The 21,879-nt window shown below is 38.8% G+C and overlaps 2 protein-coding genes across 3 annotated transcripts; one reads left to right on the top strand and one right to left on the bottom strand.

Annotated features, from left to right (window-relative positions):
• The first annotated feature begins 1,431 nt into the window (after window positions 1-1,431).
• Window positions 1,432-8,542, top strand: LOC147168209 (insulin-like). 2 transcript variants are annotated; one of them, XM_086084771.1, is made up of 4 exons: window positions 1,432-1,770; window positions 5,198-5,305; window positions 7,259-7,461; window positions 8,288-8,542. In XM_086084771.1, exons 2-4 carry the CDS (start codon window positions 5,274-5,276, stop codon window positions 8,431-8,433), a joined length of 381 nt encoding a protein of 126 aa, XP_085940897.1. In that variant the 5' UTR covers window positions 1,432-1,770; window positions 5,198-5,273; the 3' UTR covers window positions 8,434-8,542. The 2 variants fall into 2 exon arrangements, with proteins under 2 accessions (XP_085940897.1, XP_085940898.1); XM_086084772.1 differs by lacking the exon at window positions 5,198-5,305.
• Window positions 8,543-8,712: 170 nt separating this feature from the next.
• Window positions 8,713-21,820, bottom strand: hmmr (hyaluronan-mediated motility receptor (RHAMM)). Its single transcript, XM_086085777.1, has 20 exons — window positions 21,657-21,820; window positions 20,950-21,048; window positions 20,788-20,858; window positions 20,616-20,693; window positions 20,321-20,509; window positions 20,097-20,183; window positions 19,838-19,949; window positions 19,693-19,758; window positions 17,871-17,944; window positions 17,729-17,799; window positions 17,300-17,625; window positions 17,090-17,229; window positions 16,738-16,952; window positions 12,307-12,414; window positions 12,127-12,240; window positions 11,346-12,050; window positions 11,183-11,255; window positions 10,750-10,926; window positions 9,215-9,377; window positions 8,713-9,106 (listed from the first exon to the last, which is right to left on the bottom strand). The coding sequence occupies exons 1-20, from the start codon at window positions 21,700-21,702 to the stop codon at window positions 9,078-9,080; spliced, it is 2,943 nt and encodes a 980-aa protein (XP_085941903.1). The 5' UTR covers window positions 21,703-21,820; the 3' UTR covers window positions 8,713-9,077.
• Between the last annotated feature and the right edge of the window lie 59 nt (window positions 21,821-21,879).

Here is a 21,879-nt window from a genome sequence, read left to right as displayed (position 1 = left end):
TAAGAGGGTGACGTTATGTTAAATGTACTTAAAGGTGCATTGTTGGAGTTTAAAATGTTCATGTTAAAGACGTTTCTACATTATGCATGTCCAGATGAGTACAAAGATCCCTGACTTTTTAACTGCAAATGCGCCTATCAGCTTCCCTTCAGTTTCTTCGGGGTGGGCAGCAGTGGAGGGTGACATTATGCTCGTCCCCGCGGACATGAAGTGTTGTGTTAGCTAGCGTACGACACAATTGGGATGGAAACTGAAAACAACAAGTGGAGGCCTGCTTTGAGCACAGACCAAGTTTTAGCTCAGAACTGAAAAATCGGAGAGTTTATTTGAGTGCATGTACTCGCATGCGCACCATGCACAAGTGTGACACAGAGGCTGCAGTTACACTTTAGGCCAGAGGTGGCAGTCACAAGTTAAAAAGTAAAAAATTCCACAATGCAGCTTTAACAGGTACTGTCATTTCTGGACCATAAGGCACACCTGCCTATAAGCCGCGCTAGCTAAATTTGGGGAATACTCGAGTTTGTTACACATATAAGTCGCACCCGACCGTAAGCTGCAGGTGTTTTAATGTTACCGCACCAGTAACTTTTTTTTTCATAATGAGGGCGCAAATTGTCTCACTCTCATTCTGTCCCTCCTACTGCATTTGGGCTCACTTGGTGTGTTTTGCTCAGCCTGATGCTCTCGCGCTTCCTTTATTGTGCGTCCCCTTGTGATCTAAAGGATAAGCCGCACCTTTCTAATAGCTGCAGGGTCGAATGCAAGTGAAAGAAGTAGCGGTTTATAGTCCAGAAATTACTGTAATTAGTCATGTATCACAATACATTTTAAAGGGGAAATCCACCTTAAACATTTCTTGGCAATAATATGTCATGTGACCTCACTCGTCTAAACATGACATTCTGATTAATATTACATTTTTGGAATATGAGTTATGAAGCAAAATCCAGACGTTTTTATCCATCTCAGGGGGCAGCCATTTTGCCACTTGCTGTCGACTGAAGATGACATCACAGTTGCTCAGGTCTCAGGCAGCAACCAATCAGAGCTCACCTGTTTTCTGAAGCTGCACTGTGATTGCTTCTGATATTGATAAAAACTGCTGGATTTTGCTGCTGAACTCATATTCCACTAACACAATATTAACCAGAATACCATAGTTATACTAGTGGGGCTGCATAGAACATATTATTGTCACACAAAAAAATGAACGGGTTGACTTCCCTTTTAAAAGTAAAAAGTGTATGTATGCAACATAATTGTGTCAAAGGGGAAGAATGAATTTGCTTCTTACATAATTGACTTGTAAGTGCTGAACTTGGTGTTTTTTTTCTTGTGCACAACTGCACTCTATATTTACCACTAGTGGCCACTAGCCAGCCAGGAAATCCTTTAATCTATTACCCAACGTGATCAGAATGTGACATATGGTGTTTGTCACCTAGTGAACTCTGCCATTTAGGCCGTCACTCAGCAGGGGGGCCGAATGGGGTCTCCTTTTTCAACTTGATCTGAACTCTGCTGTATGGACATACACAGTAAATGACTTAGCGCTACTCAAGAGCTGATCAGGATGCCCATAGGTCACAGTGTTAATAAGAAGACCAGAGAAGCTGACAAAACACAGGTGCATGTGAGGAGGTACTGATTGTCTCGGAAATGTAGCCAAGTGGAGATGTTCTCTGTACCTGTATAACCCAACAGGTCTGCTCCCCTTTTCATCGGCAACTGTCAGCTGCTCCACTGCACTGAAGGCCTCAAACAAAGGTAAGCGCGTTTCTCTATTCCCTCAAGATATCAACTTTGAAAATGTACATGTATAATAATCAGGATGAAAGTAATGAGCAGCGCAGGCAGCTCTATTATTCAGCCGGTCCATGGTGCCAAGAGAACTGGCATCCAGCCAGCAGGGATGGAGGAGTGGCGGGCCAGATCCAGCTCGTTGCCAATGTCGTAATGCTGGCGCCGGTGCATTGTTAAAGATTACTGTTAAAATGATTCATTTTCAAGCCAATAATCTGCAGTACATTATAAGACCTCCACCAAGGCTCTGTGTAGCTTCCAAATGACTGCGAAATATGTTTTCACCTTGAAACAGAAGCTGAGCATCAAACCTGGAGTATTAATCACAGAAGTGACTTCATTAATGACGCTAATAACAATTCTGCTCCAACGGAAAGATCAGCAAAGCACTAAGGTTGGGATTGACCTTGAGGATATACTGACAGAAGCTACAATTTTCATATTGAAAGACTGGAGTTTTCCTTCATTTATTTTAGCTTCTGTAAGATTTTAGTTAAGATAAAGCTGACAAAAAACACAATCAATTGTACTGTACAATTAATTATTAACACATTATTATTTTCATTTAATGTACTAATTTAGGCCTTTTTTTTGTCTGATATTTTGTTAATCTTGCAATTTCTTCACCTTGTTTCATCATCTTTGAAACAACATACTCAGTCTGATGTTATAAAGCTTCCTGTATGTGTTTGTCTCAAGAATGACTTTAGTGTACAGGCAAGTATGCAGGCAAACACCGAGAGTGAAAGTGATACTGTATGCATATGTTGTTGCGTAAATCCCTCAAATTAAAAGAATGCCTTAAAAGCAGCATAAAGGACAGCGGTCCAAATATGACTTAGATTGGAGTGCACCCTCCATAGTCTCACATCTTCTCACTTTTTTTTTTTATGAGAGCAGGTTTACTATGTTCAGTTCTACTCTGATAAGAGCCACTAATCCTGAACCGGTTGACCCGTGTGCAAGGTTCACACCAGGATTGGAGGAATGTTAAGTATGTTGGACATACATTTACAGTATGATCCTGAGAAGGAGGTAGCAGCCTGTTGGGACTCAAGTTGTGTGCTGAGCTTTTCTTCTTTTTTCTTTAACAAACTCAATTTGTTAGGATGCTCTTTTAGAAGACTGGCAGCAAAATTGGGGTTAACAGAGCACCACAGTTAATCCCGCCAGTTTGAGTCGAACACATTTTTCTGGATCATATTTTGACATCAACTCTCTCATCTTTAGGCCGTTTCTGAAATGGAATGAGGTCAAAGAAAAGCCACATCTTGAGGATTAGAACACATTTTAATACAAGGCCTAATATTAGACTGACAAATGATGGAATCATCTTGATAATAATTTAGATTAATAGTAATAATTATTATTATTATATTATATAATTATTATATTAAAAAATATTACATTATATTAAATAATTTAGGATGTTCCAATGAGTCAAATAAAGTCAATTTATTGAGGTAGGTCAATATTCTAAACAAAATGTCCTCCAAATATTCGACTCAACAAACATAACTAAAACAAAATGTAATTTCTATTTTGACAAAAAAAATAAAAATTGAGATACTGATTGAGTGTTTTGAGTTTTAAATGTGGTCATGGAACCAATTTAACTCATATCTCAAGGCACCACTTGAATATGAACAGAGGATGTTCTTAATTGCATCTGTCGCTTCCTCTTTTTGTCTTCAGTGTCCGTCACTACAGTCACGCATTATTTCAATATTTCTGCATCTGAGAGTAGCTTCTTGTGCTTCCCAAAAATCGATGCCACTCAAAATATAAAAACATGCCATTCAAATTGAGCGCCATTTGCTGTTGAGTCAATGACAAGAATGATTTGATTTCAAGGCATTTGTTTGGGTTATTATTCAAAATCCCTGTGCTTTTTCTCATAATGCTGTTTTCAAATTGGAAATCATCACAGCAAATTAAGCTCATGGGTCAAGTACCGATTGAGAATGAATGCAAATTGTTGGTCTATTGCTCTTTAAATTGCCCATTTCACTGTCCACATTATTAGTAGCAACAAAAAGTATTAACATGCCATTTAAAAATATATACACTGCATAATATAGTCTCCTACTGCTGGCAAAGTGTCAACAATAAGTGCACTGCCTCAAAAACAAAAGTGAAATAAAAAATTTGCACTCTCAGCAGTGAACTCTGTCTGTGTTACATTGGCTTAAGTCCCAGTAGTGTACATGTGCTGACCTGACCAAAACACAAATCGTAGTTTTTGCGGTTCACCTTAGGGTATATTCTCCCGCGCAGCCCTTTGGCTGTATGTGCAGATTCTCCCATCGACCACTTACGGACCTTCATGTACGCACTGTGGGTGTTGTGACCCTGAAAAGCGGGCATTATGGGGCCATTATTGCGCCAAAACCATTTACAAATGCATATTTCAATCCACAAATATGTAAGACAAATTTTAATCTGTAACAAGAATCCACAAATGTGTGACTGAAGTTGCAAATGTATGACATAAATATGCAAATGTGTACACTGATTTATATGCGCAAACACATAGTTGAATGTGTGTGTATATATATCTAACCTGTCAACACCAGGCCTCTTGATTGGCTGTATTTTTACATGTGACTTTTGTCACAATCCTGCCATGCAGGAGTCACAAATGCGTGTATTGAGACTTGTGTGTAGTTCCGACCACTAGGGGACGCTAGCGTCAATAATATGTCCGTTGTTGGCTGCAATCTAGGCTTGTTTTTGTTTGTATTCTTGTCTTTCGGAGAGCAGGGACCTTTTCAGATTCTCGTCTTTGCCGAGGAAATTAATTTTCATATCATAACCACGGACTTACTAACAGTGCATTCATATTTAAGTCTGTGATCCACTGACCTGAATATATGACTGGATAGCCGATAGGCCAAGCCTTTTAAAACCACGAGGCCGCCATATTGCTCCTCTCAAGAAACGTTTCTCGGCATACGATCCTACACATTTACAGTATCGAAAGTGGAGAACATTTGACACAGCACTTAGTAGAAACAGCATGATTTATGTTTTAAATTCGTTAAACATAAACAAGAGGACTTCAGACATTTTACAACTTGCCTTCAAGACATATTATAAATTGTATGAATAATGATGTTTACAAGAGGAAACTTGTCAATTTTTTTATTATTAAAGAATTGAACTGTAATTCAACAAAAGATGCCTCTGCCAAATCTAATATTGGGGTCTAAAGAACTGAGCGATAAAAGTAAAAGGGGGTCTTCAAAGCAGCACATACTGTCCACTTGTTATATATTTATTTTTAACTTGTTAAAAAATAGTGATCACCCCACCACAAACCCCCACCCCTGCACCCCAACCCTATACTAATTTATGTCTAATCTGTAGATTCTGTATGTATATTGTATAGGTTATACAGTAGTCTGCTGCGCGATGGGAGGAGCAAGATGGCAGCCCTGTGACTTCAAGGGCTTGCACGGGCGTATATGGGCTATCAGCGATCCAGTCATATAGTCTGGTCAGTTCTGTGATCCTTCTTTTTTTTTTAATTGCTGTGATCCTATCCGAGCGATATAACTCAGAAGTACTTGTAACCGTTCTCATCATCCTTTACGAACGGATATTACCCAATAATTCACGTTTTTTTCCTTGATTTCTCTAATAAATTTCTTTAATAAATAATAGAAACGTGTTTATGATTCCGTTTGCGTGCAGCCACACTTTTGTTCATGCTTTGAACGTATATTTTTTGGCCTTGCTGACTATCCATTTGTGACAAAAGAGTTGCATTGCTAATTTCATAAATGATTGTTTTAAAAACAACAACAATATTATTTTAAAAGTCTTCAGCGTTCAACTGGAGCGTCTCTGAGTAGTCTGTCAACTACGTCGGTGTCCTGTTGCTTTAAAATAGCCGAGGTGGATACTTTGCCGTGACCAGTAACTTGCATTATTTATCGCGCGATAATTATAATATAACTAATGCATCGTACATATACTAGCTTGTGGCTTAATGGGTAAAATGTTGGTCCAAAAAATCCAGAATACAGAATTCAATCCTCACTTCGAAATGTTTTAAAAATATGTATATTTTCATTAAATAATATAAACTACAATTTCTTGACAAGACTTGACTCGGTCCGATGATTGACCAACCAGAGCCATTCGCGGCAAAATAGCGCTAGCAGGAGAGTTACAGGTCACGGCAAAAATATCTACTGCCTTAAATATCGCTGCCGTGATGAATTACTGTATTATCCTTTTGTAAAGGATGATCACAACGACCTCCAAGTACTTCCGGGTCATTTCGCTCGGATAGAATCACGGACATATGAATGCACTATTCTAAGTACGTTGGTGATTATGATAGGAAAATAGATTTCCTCAGCAGACGAGAATCTGAAGAGGCCCCTGCTCTCCGAAAGACAAGAATACAAACAAACACAAATTGTCTATGGCCTTGATTGCAGCCAACAACGGAAAAATTGTTGACGCTAACGTCCCCTGGTGGTCGGAGCTACACATAACTGTCCATACACGCATTTGGGACTCCTGCATGGCAGGACTTTGACAAAAGTCACATGTAAAAATACAGCCAATCAAGAGGCCTGGTGTTTACAGGTTAGATATATATACACACACATTCAACTATGTGTTTGCGCATATAAATCAGTGTATACGTTTGCATATTTATGTCACACATTTGTGGATTCTTGTTACAGAAGAAAGAGAAATGAGGCGCCACCCCATGGCGCAGTGCCACACTGCGGATTGTTACAACTATGTGTTAACGCAAAAAAATCAGTGTACGCATTTGCAGATTTATGTCACATACTTGTGACTTCAGTCACACATTTGTGGATTTTTGTTACAGATAAAAATTGTTTTTATATATTTGTGGATCGAAATACACATTTGTAAATCGTTTTGGCACAATAATGGCCCCATAGAGCATACCCTGACAAATCTATTGCGCACATTCTCCCACAAACGATGCATCTGCTCTCTTCCGCACTCCGGAGGCTGTACTAGATCTAGCGCCCTCTCAAAGGTGAAAACATTACATTGCACGTTTTAATTATTTCACAGCCACTGTCACCGGCCAACTTTGCTTATTTGTGATGACAGGGTGGGGCACACCTGTCAGAAGTCTAGATGGGAAAATCACGGCACCATGGAAGTGCACAAAAACGGCTCATAATAAATTGAATCAAAGCATAAATGTGAAAACGTCCCTCCTGGTGCGCCAAATACACAATGGATGCGTCAGTCATTGGTGCACTGCGCTGTGCTAGGTGCAGTGTGAAAAGGTGTAAAAGTAATAACATGACTTACTTTCATTTCCTTTTGTTGTACCATATTTCATGTGGGTAAAATGTGTATTTGTTCTCAGTAAACAACAAACACAGAGGTTATCTAATAAAGAATTAAGTGAAATTCATCATAAGTATAGTAGTGCTTTGTTCTTCAGGTCTCCACATTCTATGGCCAAGGCATCATGGGTAGTGTCCATCCTGTTTTTGCTGGTGGTCCCTGTTCCACTGGTTACCGCCGTACCTACCCAGCACCTTTGTGGCTCCCACCTTGTGGACGCCCTGTACTTCGTATGTGGAGAAAGGGGCTTTTTCCACAGTCCGAAACGACTTCACAAGAGGGAGCTGGATCACTTGCTCAGTAAGGCACATATATACTTATACATACACATATACGTATATACACATACATATACGTATATACACATATACGTATATACACATATACATATACACATATACGTATATATACACATATACATACACACATATACATATGTATACACATATACATGTATATAGATATACATATACACACACATATATACACACACATATATATATATATACGTATATACACACACATATACATTTGTATACATATACGTATATACACACATACATACATACACATATACACATACATACATATATATCCACACACATATATATATATATATACATACACACACACATATATATATATATATACATGTTTATCATCATTTTATGCAAGTCTTGACTAAGTGTGGATTGTTCCCTTTGATATTTGATGGGAGGGGCTAATCCTCTGGTATAATTTGTATTAGCAGTCTACCAGCCATCCATTTCTATAGCCAGACTATAACCGTGTTAAAAGCATGCATCCCCCCACCCCATCATTTTTCAAGCCTCAATTCAAGGTATTCACAAAAACAAACAGCATTTGGACCTCAAACAATAAGTGGTGTGTTGAAGTTTAAATGTGACAGCTTCGATAGAAGCTATTGGAGCTCCACCATAGCTCCCACCCCACTCTCTCAAAGAGGCCCTAACAGGACTAAATGGATTGAAGTGATCAGATTACCTAGCCAAGCCATTAAGGCTCCATTAAAGTGTGATGAGTCCAAATGCTCATACGAGAAATTTGAGGTTCGATGCAGCAGACGGACTTAACTCTTGTTTTGGAAACTTTCTTCACCTCTAAGGATTCCTGTCTAAAAGGGCCAGACAAGAACAGCAGCTGTGGAGGAAATTTTCTGGCGGTGATGAGTCCAAGGTGAAGAGAGGCATCGTGGAGCAATGCTGTCACAAGCCATGCAGCATTTACCACCTGGAAGGCTACTGCGACTGACCTGCTAACTCCACATACAGAAGCACCTGTGAAAAAGGTCCTCAAGTCCATGTTATGTGATGCACTGGCTGTGTTTGACCAGCAGGAAATAAAGCTTTGTGACCCATAACCCAAGGCTCCTCTCTCTGCAAAGACGTGATTTTGTTAGGATGTTCCAGATATAGGAGTTTCTATCATCATTTCAACCAATGACCGCAATACTACAGTGCCCTCTGGTGGCTAGATAAAGCCATGGCCAGCAGGATTTAAACTAGTCACAAGAATTCAATTGAAACCACATTTAGGTGTTAAAGATAGCTTTATTTACAAGATAGAAATATGAGCACCCCAATACCTTACAGTAAAATCTCAGCTCACCTACATGAATAAGAATTCCTTTATGGAAATGGATTAAATAAAAGCTCAAACATTTGCTTCTAATGAAAGGAACCATTTGTCAAACATTGTTCATACACAAACATTTTAAGTATTTCTCTTTAAGAAATACAAGTCATTTAACCTGAACTTTCTGTGCTAAAGGCTAGACAAATGTCCAAAACAAACTAACAAAAACATTGGAACGCAGTTAAAACTTTTGAAAATCATCAATTACCTGAAAACAAAACAACAAAAACCCTCAGAAGCTCAATCATTGATGTTCTTGTCTAGTAGAATCTCCTTGCTGTGTGATTTTCTACAAGAGAAAGATTCAGAACAAAATCAGTAATCATTTATCAGTTTCCCAATTTAATCATTGAATCTAAATGAAAGTAATAGAAGTCAAGACACTGTGGCTGCTCACCTTCTCTCAGAGGGGTAGCAGTCTCAGCGTGCCTGTTCTCCTTATTGTGCTGGAACGCTTTGCTGGGATCAAACCTGCGCTGAGATTCACCGGGCAGCTTTGATTTGAGGGGATTTGGATCACTCTTCTGACGGCTCAACTGGGAGCGAAGCTTCAGCACCTCCTACAAAGACAAGAAGCGATAGACAGAAAGAGTGCAAGAGCCAGAGGATATATATATATATATATATATATATATATATATATATATATATATATATATATATATATATATGTGTTCGTCTTTTTCATGTTGTTTCGATACATGCAAAGCCATGTTTGTTCTGTAGATTGCAATGTTAGGGAAAAAAAGTGTTTGTCTTCTTCGCTGATTCTTCTTCTGCGCTTTCTGTTAACTCCCTGTGGCTGTGCTACAGCGCCACTCTACACTTGGCATATACATTACAGCCGTTAAACGTCCTCAGCGTCTTCTTTTGGACACACGCAAGTCTTGAAATGCTTCTGTGTGTACGAGATTTGTTTGAGGAACAAAGCCGGCTTTGCTTACATCTGGATGGGGCCTTACTTTCTGGACCTTGATTCCACAACCCTACAAATGCCTAGTAAGTGCTCGAACTGCTTCGCAGTACTGTTCCTACAGCTATGTCCATTCAATCCGGTTTTAAAGTCTGTTTTATTAATGTTGCTTTATTATTGACTAGCAGCACTGACATCCACATCATCACTCATTCCTGGCCAACACCGAGGGACTCTTCTAGTCTTTTTTTGACTCCCAGGTGGTCAAAGTCATTTACTCCCTCCTTTGCACAACTCAGGCACCTTACCAAAATCAAATCTTTACTCTTGCCACCCGACCTTGACCATGACATGAATTCTTACATTTCAACCTTACTGAATTGCATTGTATGCTGATATCAGCATCCACAGTGCTGCTGCTTAACTTTAAACCACCACAACTCAAAGACATATGATCACATCACACCAGTACTTCTTGCCTTTTGCTGGCTACCTGAGAGCAATAGAATTTAAAGGGATACTTGACTCATTGAGCCATTTTCAACAGTAAAAAGTTTATATTTTGTCTATAAACAATGTGACAACCATTATTTTTTTACATGAACAAATAACACATTTAAAAACAAATTTTTCCATTTGCTGTCGGCTGAAGGTGACAACACCTGTGCTGAGGAAATAGGCAACGACCAATCATGGCTCAGTTTGCGGACCAAACGCAGAAAACAGGTGTTGAAACACCTTTCAATGTTAACGTCTGTATGCGTTCCACGCACGCGCATTGTCCCACACATTCCCGCTGTGCGCAACGTTGCATGACAGCCCAGCGAAAGCAAAAAAATAAACACAGTTCCTGTGTGTGGGATAGGTCACGTCAGGGGTTTTGACTTGAGCCTTCAGGTTATCTAACTTGTTTTGAAAAAACGATAGAAATTAAATTATTATTGTTTGTTTGCAGGTGCGCACACTGGCAGGAAAAAAAACCAATCACATATTGAAATACAGCTTCCAAGTAGCATTACCTGTTTCAGGTCAAAATTCTCATCTTTTAGCTTCATCACATGTTTAATCTTCTGCTTCTGGTTCTGGTGACCCAGCAGACGAGCGTAAGCATCTGAGAGCTTGTTAAGCTCCTCCTGGTTTGCTCCCTTTTCGTTGATGAGTACCCTTCGCTCAGCAGCAAAGTAATTCAGTTGCTCCTTGAAGTGCCACAAAATAAGAATATTTCAAGGGGTATAGATAAATCAACAAGTCAAATTATTTGAGTGTGTATTAGCATCTTTTTTTTTAATCATCTAAATGCCAATCGTAGGTTTAAGTCACACATTATGTGCAAGTCATAAGCAAGTCTCTAGTTACAGTTACAATAAAACTTTTTGATATATGGATAAATCTGTAAGCAGGCACTACAGCAGTAAGTTTTATGTTTGGTTAAACAGTTTGCAAAAGACTGACCTCAAAGGGTTTAACCTTAGCAAGAAGTTCTTCATACTGTGACCTCCAGTGTTCCGTCTCGGAATTCGAAGAGCTTTGAAGGAGAAGAAAATGATTTTATGCAAGGTCAAAAAAAAAAAAAAAGTCATGCATTTTTTGCAAAAAACAAAACAAAACTCTGCACCTGTTGTCTTGTGCTTCACTTATTTGCTTTTGGAGTTTCTGCCGCTGCTCGTCCATCTCCCACTGCAGTGTGACCTTCTCCTGAGTCAGGACCCCAACCTGGCACTGCAGAGTGTTCCGCTCTTGTTCTTGTTCTTCCATTTTGCACAGCAGACCCTCCACCTTCTCCTCTGCGAGGGCTGTCTGTGCCTGAAGGTTCACGCACTCCTGCTGAATTTCATCCAAGCGAGCCTGAAGCCGCCTCTTCTCTGTATCTGTCATCATCAACGATTGGTCTGACACTTCAACTTGAGACACAAGTCCACTTCTTTCCTCACCCAATCTATTGAGCTCCGTCTGTAGTCTGAGAACCTCTGACCTGAGCTGTTGGTGGTCTTGAGTTTCAGCCTCCAGTTCTGCCCTTTTCACCTCAAGCTCTGCTTGATATTTAATTTTCTCTTCTTTTTCTTGTAGCAGTTGCTCCATTATGTTCACCTTTTCCTGGCGGACTTCCTCAAGATGCTTCAGAACCATTTGTTCCTGATAGTGAAGTTTAGCAATTTCTTGTCCTTTCTGCTCTTCAACTTGCCTCAATGCATCATCCATGTCTTTTGTCTGTCGCTGAAGCTCCTGCTCGAACTGACAGATTCTCACAGCATGGCTGGCCTCCAAAGCCTGCATCTCCTGAACTTTTTGATCAAGATGAGCTTGTACCTCCTGCAAAACTCTACATCAAGTTAAGAGAGTAAAACTAAGAAAACCTGAAAATGTATCATTTTTAATGATGCAATTAAGAGACAAACCCTGAACTCTGAAGTCTTATTTTGTGCTCCTCGTCTTTTTGTTGAATCACTTTGTCCAGCTCCTCTTTCAGTTTTTTACGGCTCTCGTCTGCTCCCCTCTGAGACTCTTTGGTGCTTTATCGGACGACAAAATCTTAAATTTTCAGAAAATTTCAGTGTAACAACACGTGACAAACTCACCATTCCAGCTCTCTCGAAATCTCTCCCATTCTCTTCAATGTGCTTCCGTGCTTCTCTTGTAGTTCTTTCATGGCAGTCGAGTGCTCCTCTTTCAACAATGACAGGTCGCTGCCCAAAGAATAAGCTACGATTACTCAAGTATTTTGACTGTTCACTCGTCAATGCACCAAGACAATCTGCTATGAGCCTTTTTGTAGTGGTTACATAATATAATTTTGTTTATGGGAGGGTGGGGGTTTGGTGGTTGTGGAATAGCACTTCTTTAATTTGGAAAATCCCATTTTTATGCTAGCATTAAAAAAAATTAATTAGTGATGGACAAATGAAGCATTTGTGATATTTTTTGACTCCTCTAGATGGCAGTCTTGGTTTAAAGTGTAAAATTTATCAATTTCCAATGCACTAGCCTCTATCTTTCAACCAAGAGCAGCAGCAGACAGGGCGTAGAAATTTTTGCCATCTAGTAGTGGGGAAATAATAGAATGTAATGACCTAAATTCAAAGTGCAGGCGTTTTTAAGCACACACACTACAGTGCCTCAGAGAGATCACACTTGGCAAGCCTATCACACTCTAAAAACAGTTGGGTAAAAAATAACCCAACTATGGGTTAAAAATGGACCGATCCTCTACTTGGGTCGATTTGACCCAACTTTGAGTGAAGAAATGGGTCTTTCAGCGTAAAACAACATATATATTGGTCAGATCCTTTACTTGGGTCACAAAAAAAACAAAAACAGTCATTTTGTATAAAATAACCCAGAAAGTTGGGTCAAATTGACCTATAAAGTGGATCGGTCCATTTTTTTTTATCCATAATTGGGTAATTTTTGACCAAACTGTTTTTAGAGTGCACCAATTACTAGATTCCCCAAGTTTGTCTCCTTCATGTATGCGTAGCAGAAAGATGTCAGCCTCTGTAAGGTAAGGCGCGACCTATGTAATATAGTTAATGATTAATAGACCTATTATTATTTATACCCAACAAAATGCACGTTGAGGTGATAGAGCATATTTTTTTGTAAAAAACCCAAAATAAAGATCTTGTTAGTGTCCTATAAATCGGGGGACTTGGAGAATCTCAGTTTTTACAATTCTGAATTAAATATTTCAATGAGTTCCCCATAAACAACTGGCCTATTAGTTTATTATGTACAAACAAACTTAAGAAATAAATGTGATGCTAATGAATAGGTGACCTCTAAATACGCGAGTAAGAATAGGTATTTTTTTACTTCGACATATAATACCATCAATGATGAAAATGCTCATTCTGTTCATCATCAGTTTGCTTTGCAGGGTGTGTACAGCTACTACAGACTGTCAAGAATATTTCCTGAGCATTTGTCTTCATTAAGAAGATTAGGAGAGAGAAAAGATGGAGCAGCCTGTGGGACGCTAATGTTGTTATTTATCCTGTGTAACAGATGTGCTGCTCAGCTAGAAGCAGCGGTGTCGGCGGCGGTGAATGTCAAAAATGCAGAATTCCGGGAATTTAAACCCATGTTGAGTTGAAAAATGTAGTTTAGTGATATAATGCATTATAATTGAGAGAGAGACATGTGAATCATGTAATTTTGAAGCCAAATATTACTACAAACAAAAGCGTGTATACCCTCACACATTGTAAATATTACATATTTTCAATGGACAACAAAGGAAAAAAAAGACATTCTTCTGCAATGTCAAAGTAGTCATGTGCAGCTTGCAAAACGGTGTAAATTTACTGACCCCTTAATGCATAGGTGTCAAACTCCGGTTCTCGAGGGCCGCAATCCTGCAGGTTTTGGAGGTTTCCCTCTTCCAACAAGCTGATTCTAATCAGCAGGATCGTTATCAGACTTATGCAGAGCTTGCTGATGAGCAGATCATATATCAGCTGTGTTGGAGAACAGAAACATCCAAAACCTGCAGGACTGCGGCCCTCCAGGACCGGATTTTAAAACACCTATGCCTTAAAGTAACAACACACATTCATGTCTAAACCACTCTCAACAAAAGTGACTACACCCCTATGTGAAAATGTTCAAATCCTTTTTGGTTCTTTATTAAAGCTACTTATATTAAATGTATAATATTAATTAATTTACTCGATACCTAGCAAATTAATAATATTGCTTGTAACTGTTGCCTCATTTTAACAGAGTAGATCTGCTACTTTTTTTTTCAGTGAACGACTTTTCAAAGCTGCAAAATTAGAGCGTGAAGAGGAGCCACATAAAACCTTCGATTGTGGAAGTTTACAAACTTCTAAATAAATACATCCATGACCTGTGTCCTTTTGTAACTGTTCACAAGTACTCACGTTTATAATAAACATCAACATACATGTCAATCATATTTTATTTTTGAAAAAAAACATTTTTTTAATTAGCGCAGTCTTATGTAAATAATACATGCTCTGTATCTGATTTATTTAGACTTTTATTGATGAAAGATAAGTGTGCGAGTGATTGTTTCACACTTCACTGACATGAGTTGCTTTTACTTCTTTTGTCCACTAGATGTCCCATATGTTGCTTTCACTGAAGCACCGAAGCTCTACTCTCGTAATCAACAAAAAGTAAATCATCAAATCACTCAGTAATTAAAAACACATTTTTACTTGCTAATTTCTGTGAGTATGAGTACGTCATTATTACTTATCAGAAAAGTTGACTGCCAAATTGAAGTTTGAACAAAGTAATGATTTTTTTGTTAGGAAATACTTAACTCATTCACTCGTAGCTATTTTCACTGAAGCAACCCCGTCCGCTCCCGGCTGTTTTACTGGATTTGGAAAGGTTCGTAGAATATTCTGTTCTATCGCTCTGGCATATATAACATGGAACCTACCAAAAGAAAGATTAGAGTCTCTTCTTTCATCGGGGGGGAAAAAAAGTATATTTGTATCAGTTTCCGTTTTACAGCAATTGGCTTTAGAATATATATAAGTTTCAGCAATGTTCACAAACCTGTTGAAAACACTGGCAAAAAAAGCTTGTTGCAACATGGCCCTGACTGATCTCTTATACTCCGCTGCCACCTGATAGCCGTTTTTAGTAATACTACCAATGCTTTAAGCCAAAGGTGTCAAACTCCGGTCTATGAGGGCCGCAGTCCTGCAGGTTTTGGAGGTTTCCCTCTTCCAACACAAGCTGATTCGAATCAGCAGGATCGTTATCAGGCTTATGCAGAGCATGCTGATGAGCTGATCATATATCAGCTGTGTTGGAGAAGAGAAACATCCAAAACCTGCAGGACACCGGCACTGGAGGACCGGAGTTTGACAAATATGTTTTAAGCGATCTCTTCATGTCAGAAGCTGTAGCAAAGCCTTCTGTATACGCTAGCATAAAAAAGAAGAAGAAGTATTAATACGTTTTTGGGAGTGACAAACTATTAAAAAACGTATTCATACGTTTTTTAGTTTGAATGAGTTAAGATGTTCGAAAGGTGTACATTATCAGCTGATATCACAGATTTTATTTTAGTTAGTCCAGTCAGAATCGAGTAGTCACACAAACATTGGAGCTTGTGCTGCTGCTTCCAAGTGTCTTAAAAAAAGAAAGCACTGAGCAATCTATAGTCTAGCCCCACATACTTGTAGTTTGGTATAATTGTGGATTTTGTCTAAATTTAAAAAAAAATTCTACATTCCTATACTATTCCAGACCTTGACACTTATTAAATCAATTCCCCACTTGCGTAGGAACCCTTTAACAATCCTTAATCATTGGTCAGAATTGGAATGCATTTTGATGCTGGAACCTACTAAAGTACCTCACTTAAAATTAGGGATATGCGAGTGCCGATACCAGCCTTATGTTAATGTATCAGTACTCACGACGGTGGCCAATACCAGAATCAGCTGCCCTGAATGTGGCCATTTTGTGATCAGGAACGAATAGAATAAACATTTGCAATTATAATTGTATGCAATTTTAAGGAAAATACTATAGTAGGATATATAGTTTTTTCTTTTTTGAATACTGTAATTTTATGTACTTGTGGTATCGGTATCTGTGGCTACTCTAAATAAAATGGCCACAACATCATTGCAAATTAGAATGTTTGATATAATGCCAAGACATTGCATTAAATCAATTATTTATTTTTTTAGTTTAGTTTTGATTTTTAAAGTCAATATTTTGGCCTTATTAGATTTAAGGGCTGTTTGAAAAGTTGATTCTCATAACAGGCCCCCACTCAAAAACGTTACCGCTGGGCACTGTTGTATCTCAAATTATGGGGATGCTGGGTGTTGTGGCATTTGTTGCTGCTATCTAGTGGCAGCATATACGAAGCTCAGCCATGGGATACATCAAATTTTGGCTTGCAACTTAATGTACCAAATGAGGAATTGTAACTGAGTGATCCTAAATGAGTGCACTCGTAAGTCAAGTCAAGTCGTATGTTCACTAATTGTGCATTTCGATTTTATGTAACTCACCGCTCAAAAGGTTCCCTGGTTTCACGGAGTTGTCTCTCTAACATATGAATTTCCTCCCGACTCTGCTTGCCTGCTTCACCTCGTCTTTGCACCTGCTCCTCCATGAGAGCCAGCTCTCCCAGCACCTCCTCCAACTCCTCATTCAGCTTACTGCAGCATTCTTCTGACTCGTGCCTCTCTTGCTGCAGCACCAAAGTCAGAGAGTCAACCAGGGCCTGAGGGGTTAAAACAGAAAAAGAAATGAAAACAATGAGCTTCAAGTCATCATTAGACAGGGAAGAGATTTTATTATTATTTTTTTTAAATAAAAAAAAAAGGGGGGGGGGATAATCAAATAAATAGAATGATTGACCCTTTCTTTTGTCAGTTCCTCAATGAGAAAAGCATGCTCATGCTGGAGCTCAATCCGTTTCTCTTTCTCATCTTGGTTAGTGTCCTTCAGCAGTTTGAGCTCTGTTGTCAACTCCTCCAGTCTCTCCTCTCGAATTTTGTCTAAAAACAACAAAGTATTTTGTTGAATTTTGTTACAGTTGTCTTTACCGACATCGGTGGGTGAGCATACTTTTCTCCTCCACCAAAAGCAGACATTTCTGTTCAAGATGTGACACATCTTCAATCATCTTCCTCTCCGTTGTCTGGAGCACCTCCCGTAGCAAGGCAAGTTCAGCCTCTTGCTGACCAACTGTTGCTTGACAGTCACTCACAGACTCTTGGGAAGCCTTAAGCTCCAACTCTTGGCTCTTCAACTTGCTCTCCACTTCTGCTAAAGCCTCCTTTGTGGCCTGCATCTCGTGCTCATATTTCAGCACATCCTTCTCTTTTTGCCTGAGAGCAACTTCAGTGCTTTCAAGCTTTGTGGTGCACTGCTCCAACTCCTCCTCTAGGTGTCTGCAAGAACATGCAACAGAATAACAGATCATGCATGCATCAGTGACCTTAACATTTATTATAATCAGACACCCTTTCAGGAAACTATTACACATTTACTTACTTCATTTTCTCCAGCTCAGAGTTACAGACAATGTCCTGTTCTGTAGTCTCTTTAAGCTTTAAGCGCAGGTCCTATAAAAAGGAGCCTGTTAAATTACAATTATAATGGATTAGTGTGCAAATATTCTCTGTTTCACGCCCACCTGAATCTGCTCATTAGATGCATCCAGATATTCCTGCACAGCCTTGATCTCCACTTGAAGCTGCCGTATCTCAGCTGGAAAAATAATACATTGCAAGAGAGGGAAGAAAAAAAGAAGACGTCTATTCAATCAAATGTGAGCAGTTATAGGAGCTTGATAAATAATGTTGTTGTTTTTTTGTACAATATAATAATGCTAATTTTTTTTTTGGGGGGGGGGGTCAGCCTATGAATAGCAAAAATCCACATACAATTGGCATTGGTGGCCATTGAAATGCATATGGGGAGAAAAAAAATAACCCAAAAGATTCTTCACAAAACAAAAGCAAGACAAACTCGCTAACATTAAGTCACTGTTGTTGTTGTTTTAAAGCAAACCATGACTTAAGGTTGTGTGTAAAATGGTGACATCCAGGTCAATTCCCCAATTCTGTTATTGGCAAGGCTTTGTACGCTGCTGGTGAAAAATGAATTACATACTGTATATATTATACACTGTATAAACATTTCCATATAACATTACTACTTGTGTCACATTATTAAAAGCTGCTCAGTATACTAGCCCAAAAATATTTTTACAATAGCCTTTTTATTTGACTATTTACAGTATGACTCAAACATCTTCTGTTCCGTTACCAAGAATAAATGACAGTCATTTGTTGTTTGCGCTTGCTGCAAATGGTTTAAGTACATAATGATTAAGAACAATGGGCCACTCGGGGTGATCGATAAGCCATTAATAGCTTTGATCGGCGATAACCAATTATGTACTTTTTCACATTTAAAAAGAAAATGAACTAGTTTAACTCTATATGTCCACAATTCAGTACTACATAATTCTGAGTCTTTTCATGTTTTCAGCAATTATATTAAGTGTTCAACCATTAATTGACAACTAATCAAGTTAATTAACAATTATTTTTCAGAAATTATTATTCATTTAGAGACCTTGTTTAGGTTTAAAATGGCCCAAATCCTTGGAATTTCTAGCCTGGCAAGCCATACCCACTTTCTTGAAAAGTGAGTCTGGTCAGGCATCCATAGGCAGCAATTCGGCACCGGCCAAAAACAGGTGGGCCAATCAAATTTGTCTATTTGCGTGACGTCCTCTTCACTAACGCTGCTCGAAAATCAAAACAAAGTGACTCATGACACCAAGAATCTTGAAAGTTTTCATTCACTACTGTCACGGCTAGAAGCCATGTTGGATTTTTACCCCGTCACAGCAAAAAAGAAAAAAAAAAGAAAAAAAAAGAGACTTCAACGAGTCGCTTTTCTGACGTCACGACCACTCTTCGCACATTGGCAAAGCCGCAAGTGAGACTGGATTTCCATGCTATGGAATTTTGGTCCCTCATCAGAAAATATTGTCAGATTTATGTAGTCCTCCAAGAAAGCAGATTGATTATCTTTGTGCTGAATCATAATAAAACATTTTACAACATCTGCTTTTACTTTGGAAAATTCTGATCAAATTGTTGTGTATTTTCTGACATATTACAGACCAAATGAGTAACAATCACATTTATTGTATGTTTGTAGTTTCTGCACTGTCAATTTGAATTAATGTCCTGTAAAGGGATGGGACTTAAAAAAATGGTAAAAAAAAGTAAAATCCCATTAATCAATTAAATCGACAATAAAAATGACTGATCAATCAACTATTAAGAAAATAGCTGCAGCGCAGCCCCAGTACAATGTATTTTAACAAACCTATGCATTTATTGTATTGGGTCTTCAAAGTAGCTAATGAAGTGTCTGGTGAATGTAAATGTTGTCTAGCCTGTTGTCTAGCCTGGAGCCTAAATTGGAGATCAACTCACCATGTAACCTGTCATTCTGTTGTTCCAATTCCTCATTTTGGGTTTTCATCACTTGATGGAGGTCCTCTGGAAAAGATAAAACATTGAAAATAATATAACCTAAAATTTGAGGAAAACAGGGTGATCTATTTCCGTTCATCCCTACCCAAGTCATTATTCCTGTCTGTTAAAGCTTTGAGAGAATCCTTGCTAGCTTTGCGCTCTGTTTCTAACTCCTTAAGGTGACCATCGGCGCTGAGCTGTAGAACACTTAGCTCCTGCACTCAGACATACAGTACATCTTAACATTTGAACGACAAATGAAACCATCATCATCAGCTTTGAATATTTGATGCAACATTTTGTTGTATATAGGGTTATGAAAACTGTTGTAATGGAGGGAAGTGGATATACAAAATTCACACCTTATTTTTGCTGTCCAATTTGTTTCTGGCTTCCATCAACTCCATTGTAAGTGAATTTATCCTTTTTTTTGTTGTGTCAGCTGAAACCTGGGAGGAAATATGAACTCTGTATCAAAACAGCACAAATAAGCTCTAAAATATCACTCTACCGTATACTGTAGGTGTGACTATTTGAAAATAGTTTGATTACACAAGCAAAAACAGAGGCTCAAGAAAGAACAAACCTTGTTTTTTAAAAACTCATTGACTTTCTTTAGTTCAGCTTTCTGCCTTTCAAGGGTGGTGATGTTAGCATTGAGGCCGGTCCTTTCCCTGACTGCCGCCAACATTTTAGCCTCCACCTTTTTTAGGTCCTCCTCAAGGGAGAACAATCGTCGATCCTGCTCCCCTCTCTGCTGGACCAGTGAGCGGATCTGCAAGGGGGAAAAGCAATATTACTACACAAGCGAGAATAAATCAGCTACTGAGAGTTACAGAGCAGCATTATTTGTGCCCAAATATTGTTTTTAAAAAGTGCACCTCCTTCTCTAATAATCGACGTTGTTTCATTTCCAAGGTCATGGAATGTTCTCTCTTTTTTGTACTTGACGCCTCAACCTGAAAGATGCATTTAAAATGGCGAGGAAATTGTATGGACACAAATTAGACTAGATGTTATATTAACTGTAGTCTAATGTCAACTGTAACTTACCATTCCATCAGCTGACAATGTTCGTCTAACAGGGGACATTAGTGTAATCCTGGAGGGTGATGGTGGGGGCACTGAACACACAGCCGATGAAAACAACTACGTTACACGCCATTTCATTAGTTCAGTGCAGTAATGTGTCGATCAGAGAAACATGTTACCAACCTGCCTTAGCATGTTTGAACCGATCCGATTTCTCAAAGGATACAGCTCCCTTTGGTTCTTCAGGTTTTATGTCATAGATGCCCGGGGCAGGGGCACAACCTTAGGTAAAAGTAGATTTTCATTATCCACATTACAATACTTCTTTGATAGTAATAGATATATATTGTGGCATTGTGCTTTTTGTGTATGGGTCATTCCAGAATCGGAGGACATTTTCTATACTCTGATGTTGTGTCACTCAACAAACACCGAACTCTTTTACTGTAATACTTTTCATTTATTTATTACATGTCAATGAAACCAGCGCAACCTTTTCAGCTATAGGCTATTATTAGAAAAAATGAATCGACTATAGTATTATAAAAATGTTTTTGTTCATTACGCGTGTCTGCATCAAATGCTGCGGCCGTTGGGGCAATGTCAGTCCAGTAATTTTTGTGTTTCCTGTCTGCAGAATAGTTATGAACGGCTCGTTTACAACTCCCAACTGGCTGCTAGAAATTGTAAATCTAAAAAATAAAGGAATCCGCATCTTCGGGGCGAGCGCTTTACCCATTACCCCACGAACTGGTACACATCATAGGCACAAAATTGTTCTCAGATTTTGGACGGTATGCTAGTAAATTCTACTGCAAACCCGTTCGCATCATAAAAAAAACATACTGCTAGCTTTAGCCGATTCAAACACGCTGCTCGATTTTACTCACCAACAGCTTCGTTGAACCTTTTCAAAGGAGCTCTTGAGAAAGACATTTCGTATCCAAAGATTTTGATTACTTTTCCTCAAGTCGTGTCACAACGCCAGCAGAAAGCAGCTGCTAGAGACGTTTCAGCGCTGAAATTTCAAATTTGCCCAATGCACGCTCTTTCGTGTGTGTAACCAATAAACGTTGAGTCGTGTATCCTTACGTCATGCAAAGGTTTACGCAT

The sequence above is a fragment of the Leptonotus elevatus genome, chromosome 9 (genome assembly GCF_054856555.1).
Source record: "Leptonotus elevatus isolate MCC_2025b chromosome 9, RoL_Lele_1.0, whole genome shotgun sequence".
In the NCBI taxonomy this organism is placed as follows: Eukaryota; Metazoa; Chordata; class Actinopteri; order Syngnathiformes; family Syngnathidae; genus Leptonotus; species Leptonotus elevatus.
This window is presented reverse-complemented; position numbering and strand designations above follow the sequence as displayed.

What these genes read in the sequence shown, in the direction of transcription:
- LOC147168209 (XM_086084771.1), top strand. Translation starts at nt 5,274, where the DNA reads ATGGGCTATCAGCGATCCAGTCATATAGTCTG. An exon ending in CGATCCAGTCATATAGTCTG is followed by an intron (nt 5,306 to 7,258) that starts GTCAGTTCTGTG and finishes TTTGTTCTTCAG; the next exon opens with GTCTCCACATTCTATGGCCA. An exon ending in GGAGCTGGATCACTTGCTCA is followed by an intron (nt 7,462 to 8,287) that starts GTAAGGCACATA and finishes TTCACCTCTAAG; the next exon opens with GATTCCTGTCTAAAAGGGCC.
- hmmr (XM_086085777.1), bottom strand. Translation starts at nt 21,702, where the DNA reads ATGTCTTTCTCAAGAGCTCCTTTGAAAAGGTTCAACGAAGCTGTTG. An exon ending in AAGGTTCAACGAAGCTGTTG is followed by an intron (nt 21,049 to 21,656) that starts GTGAGTAAAATC and finishes CTTTTACCTAAG; the next exon opens with GTTGTGCCCCTGCCCCGGGC. An exon ending in ATGAGTTTTTAAAAAACAAG is followed by an intron (nt 20,184 to 20,320) that starts GTTTGTTCTTTC and finishes ATTTCCTCCCAG; the next exon opens with GTTTCAGCTGACACAACAAA.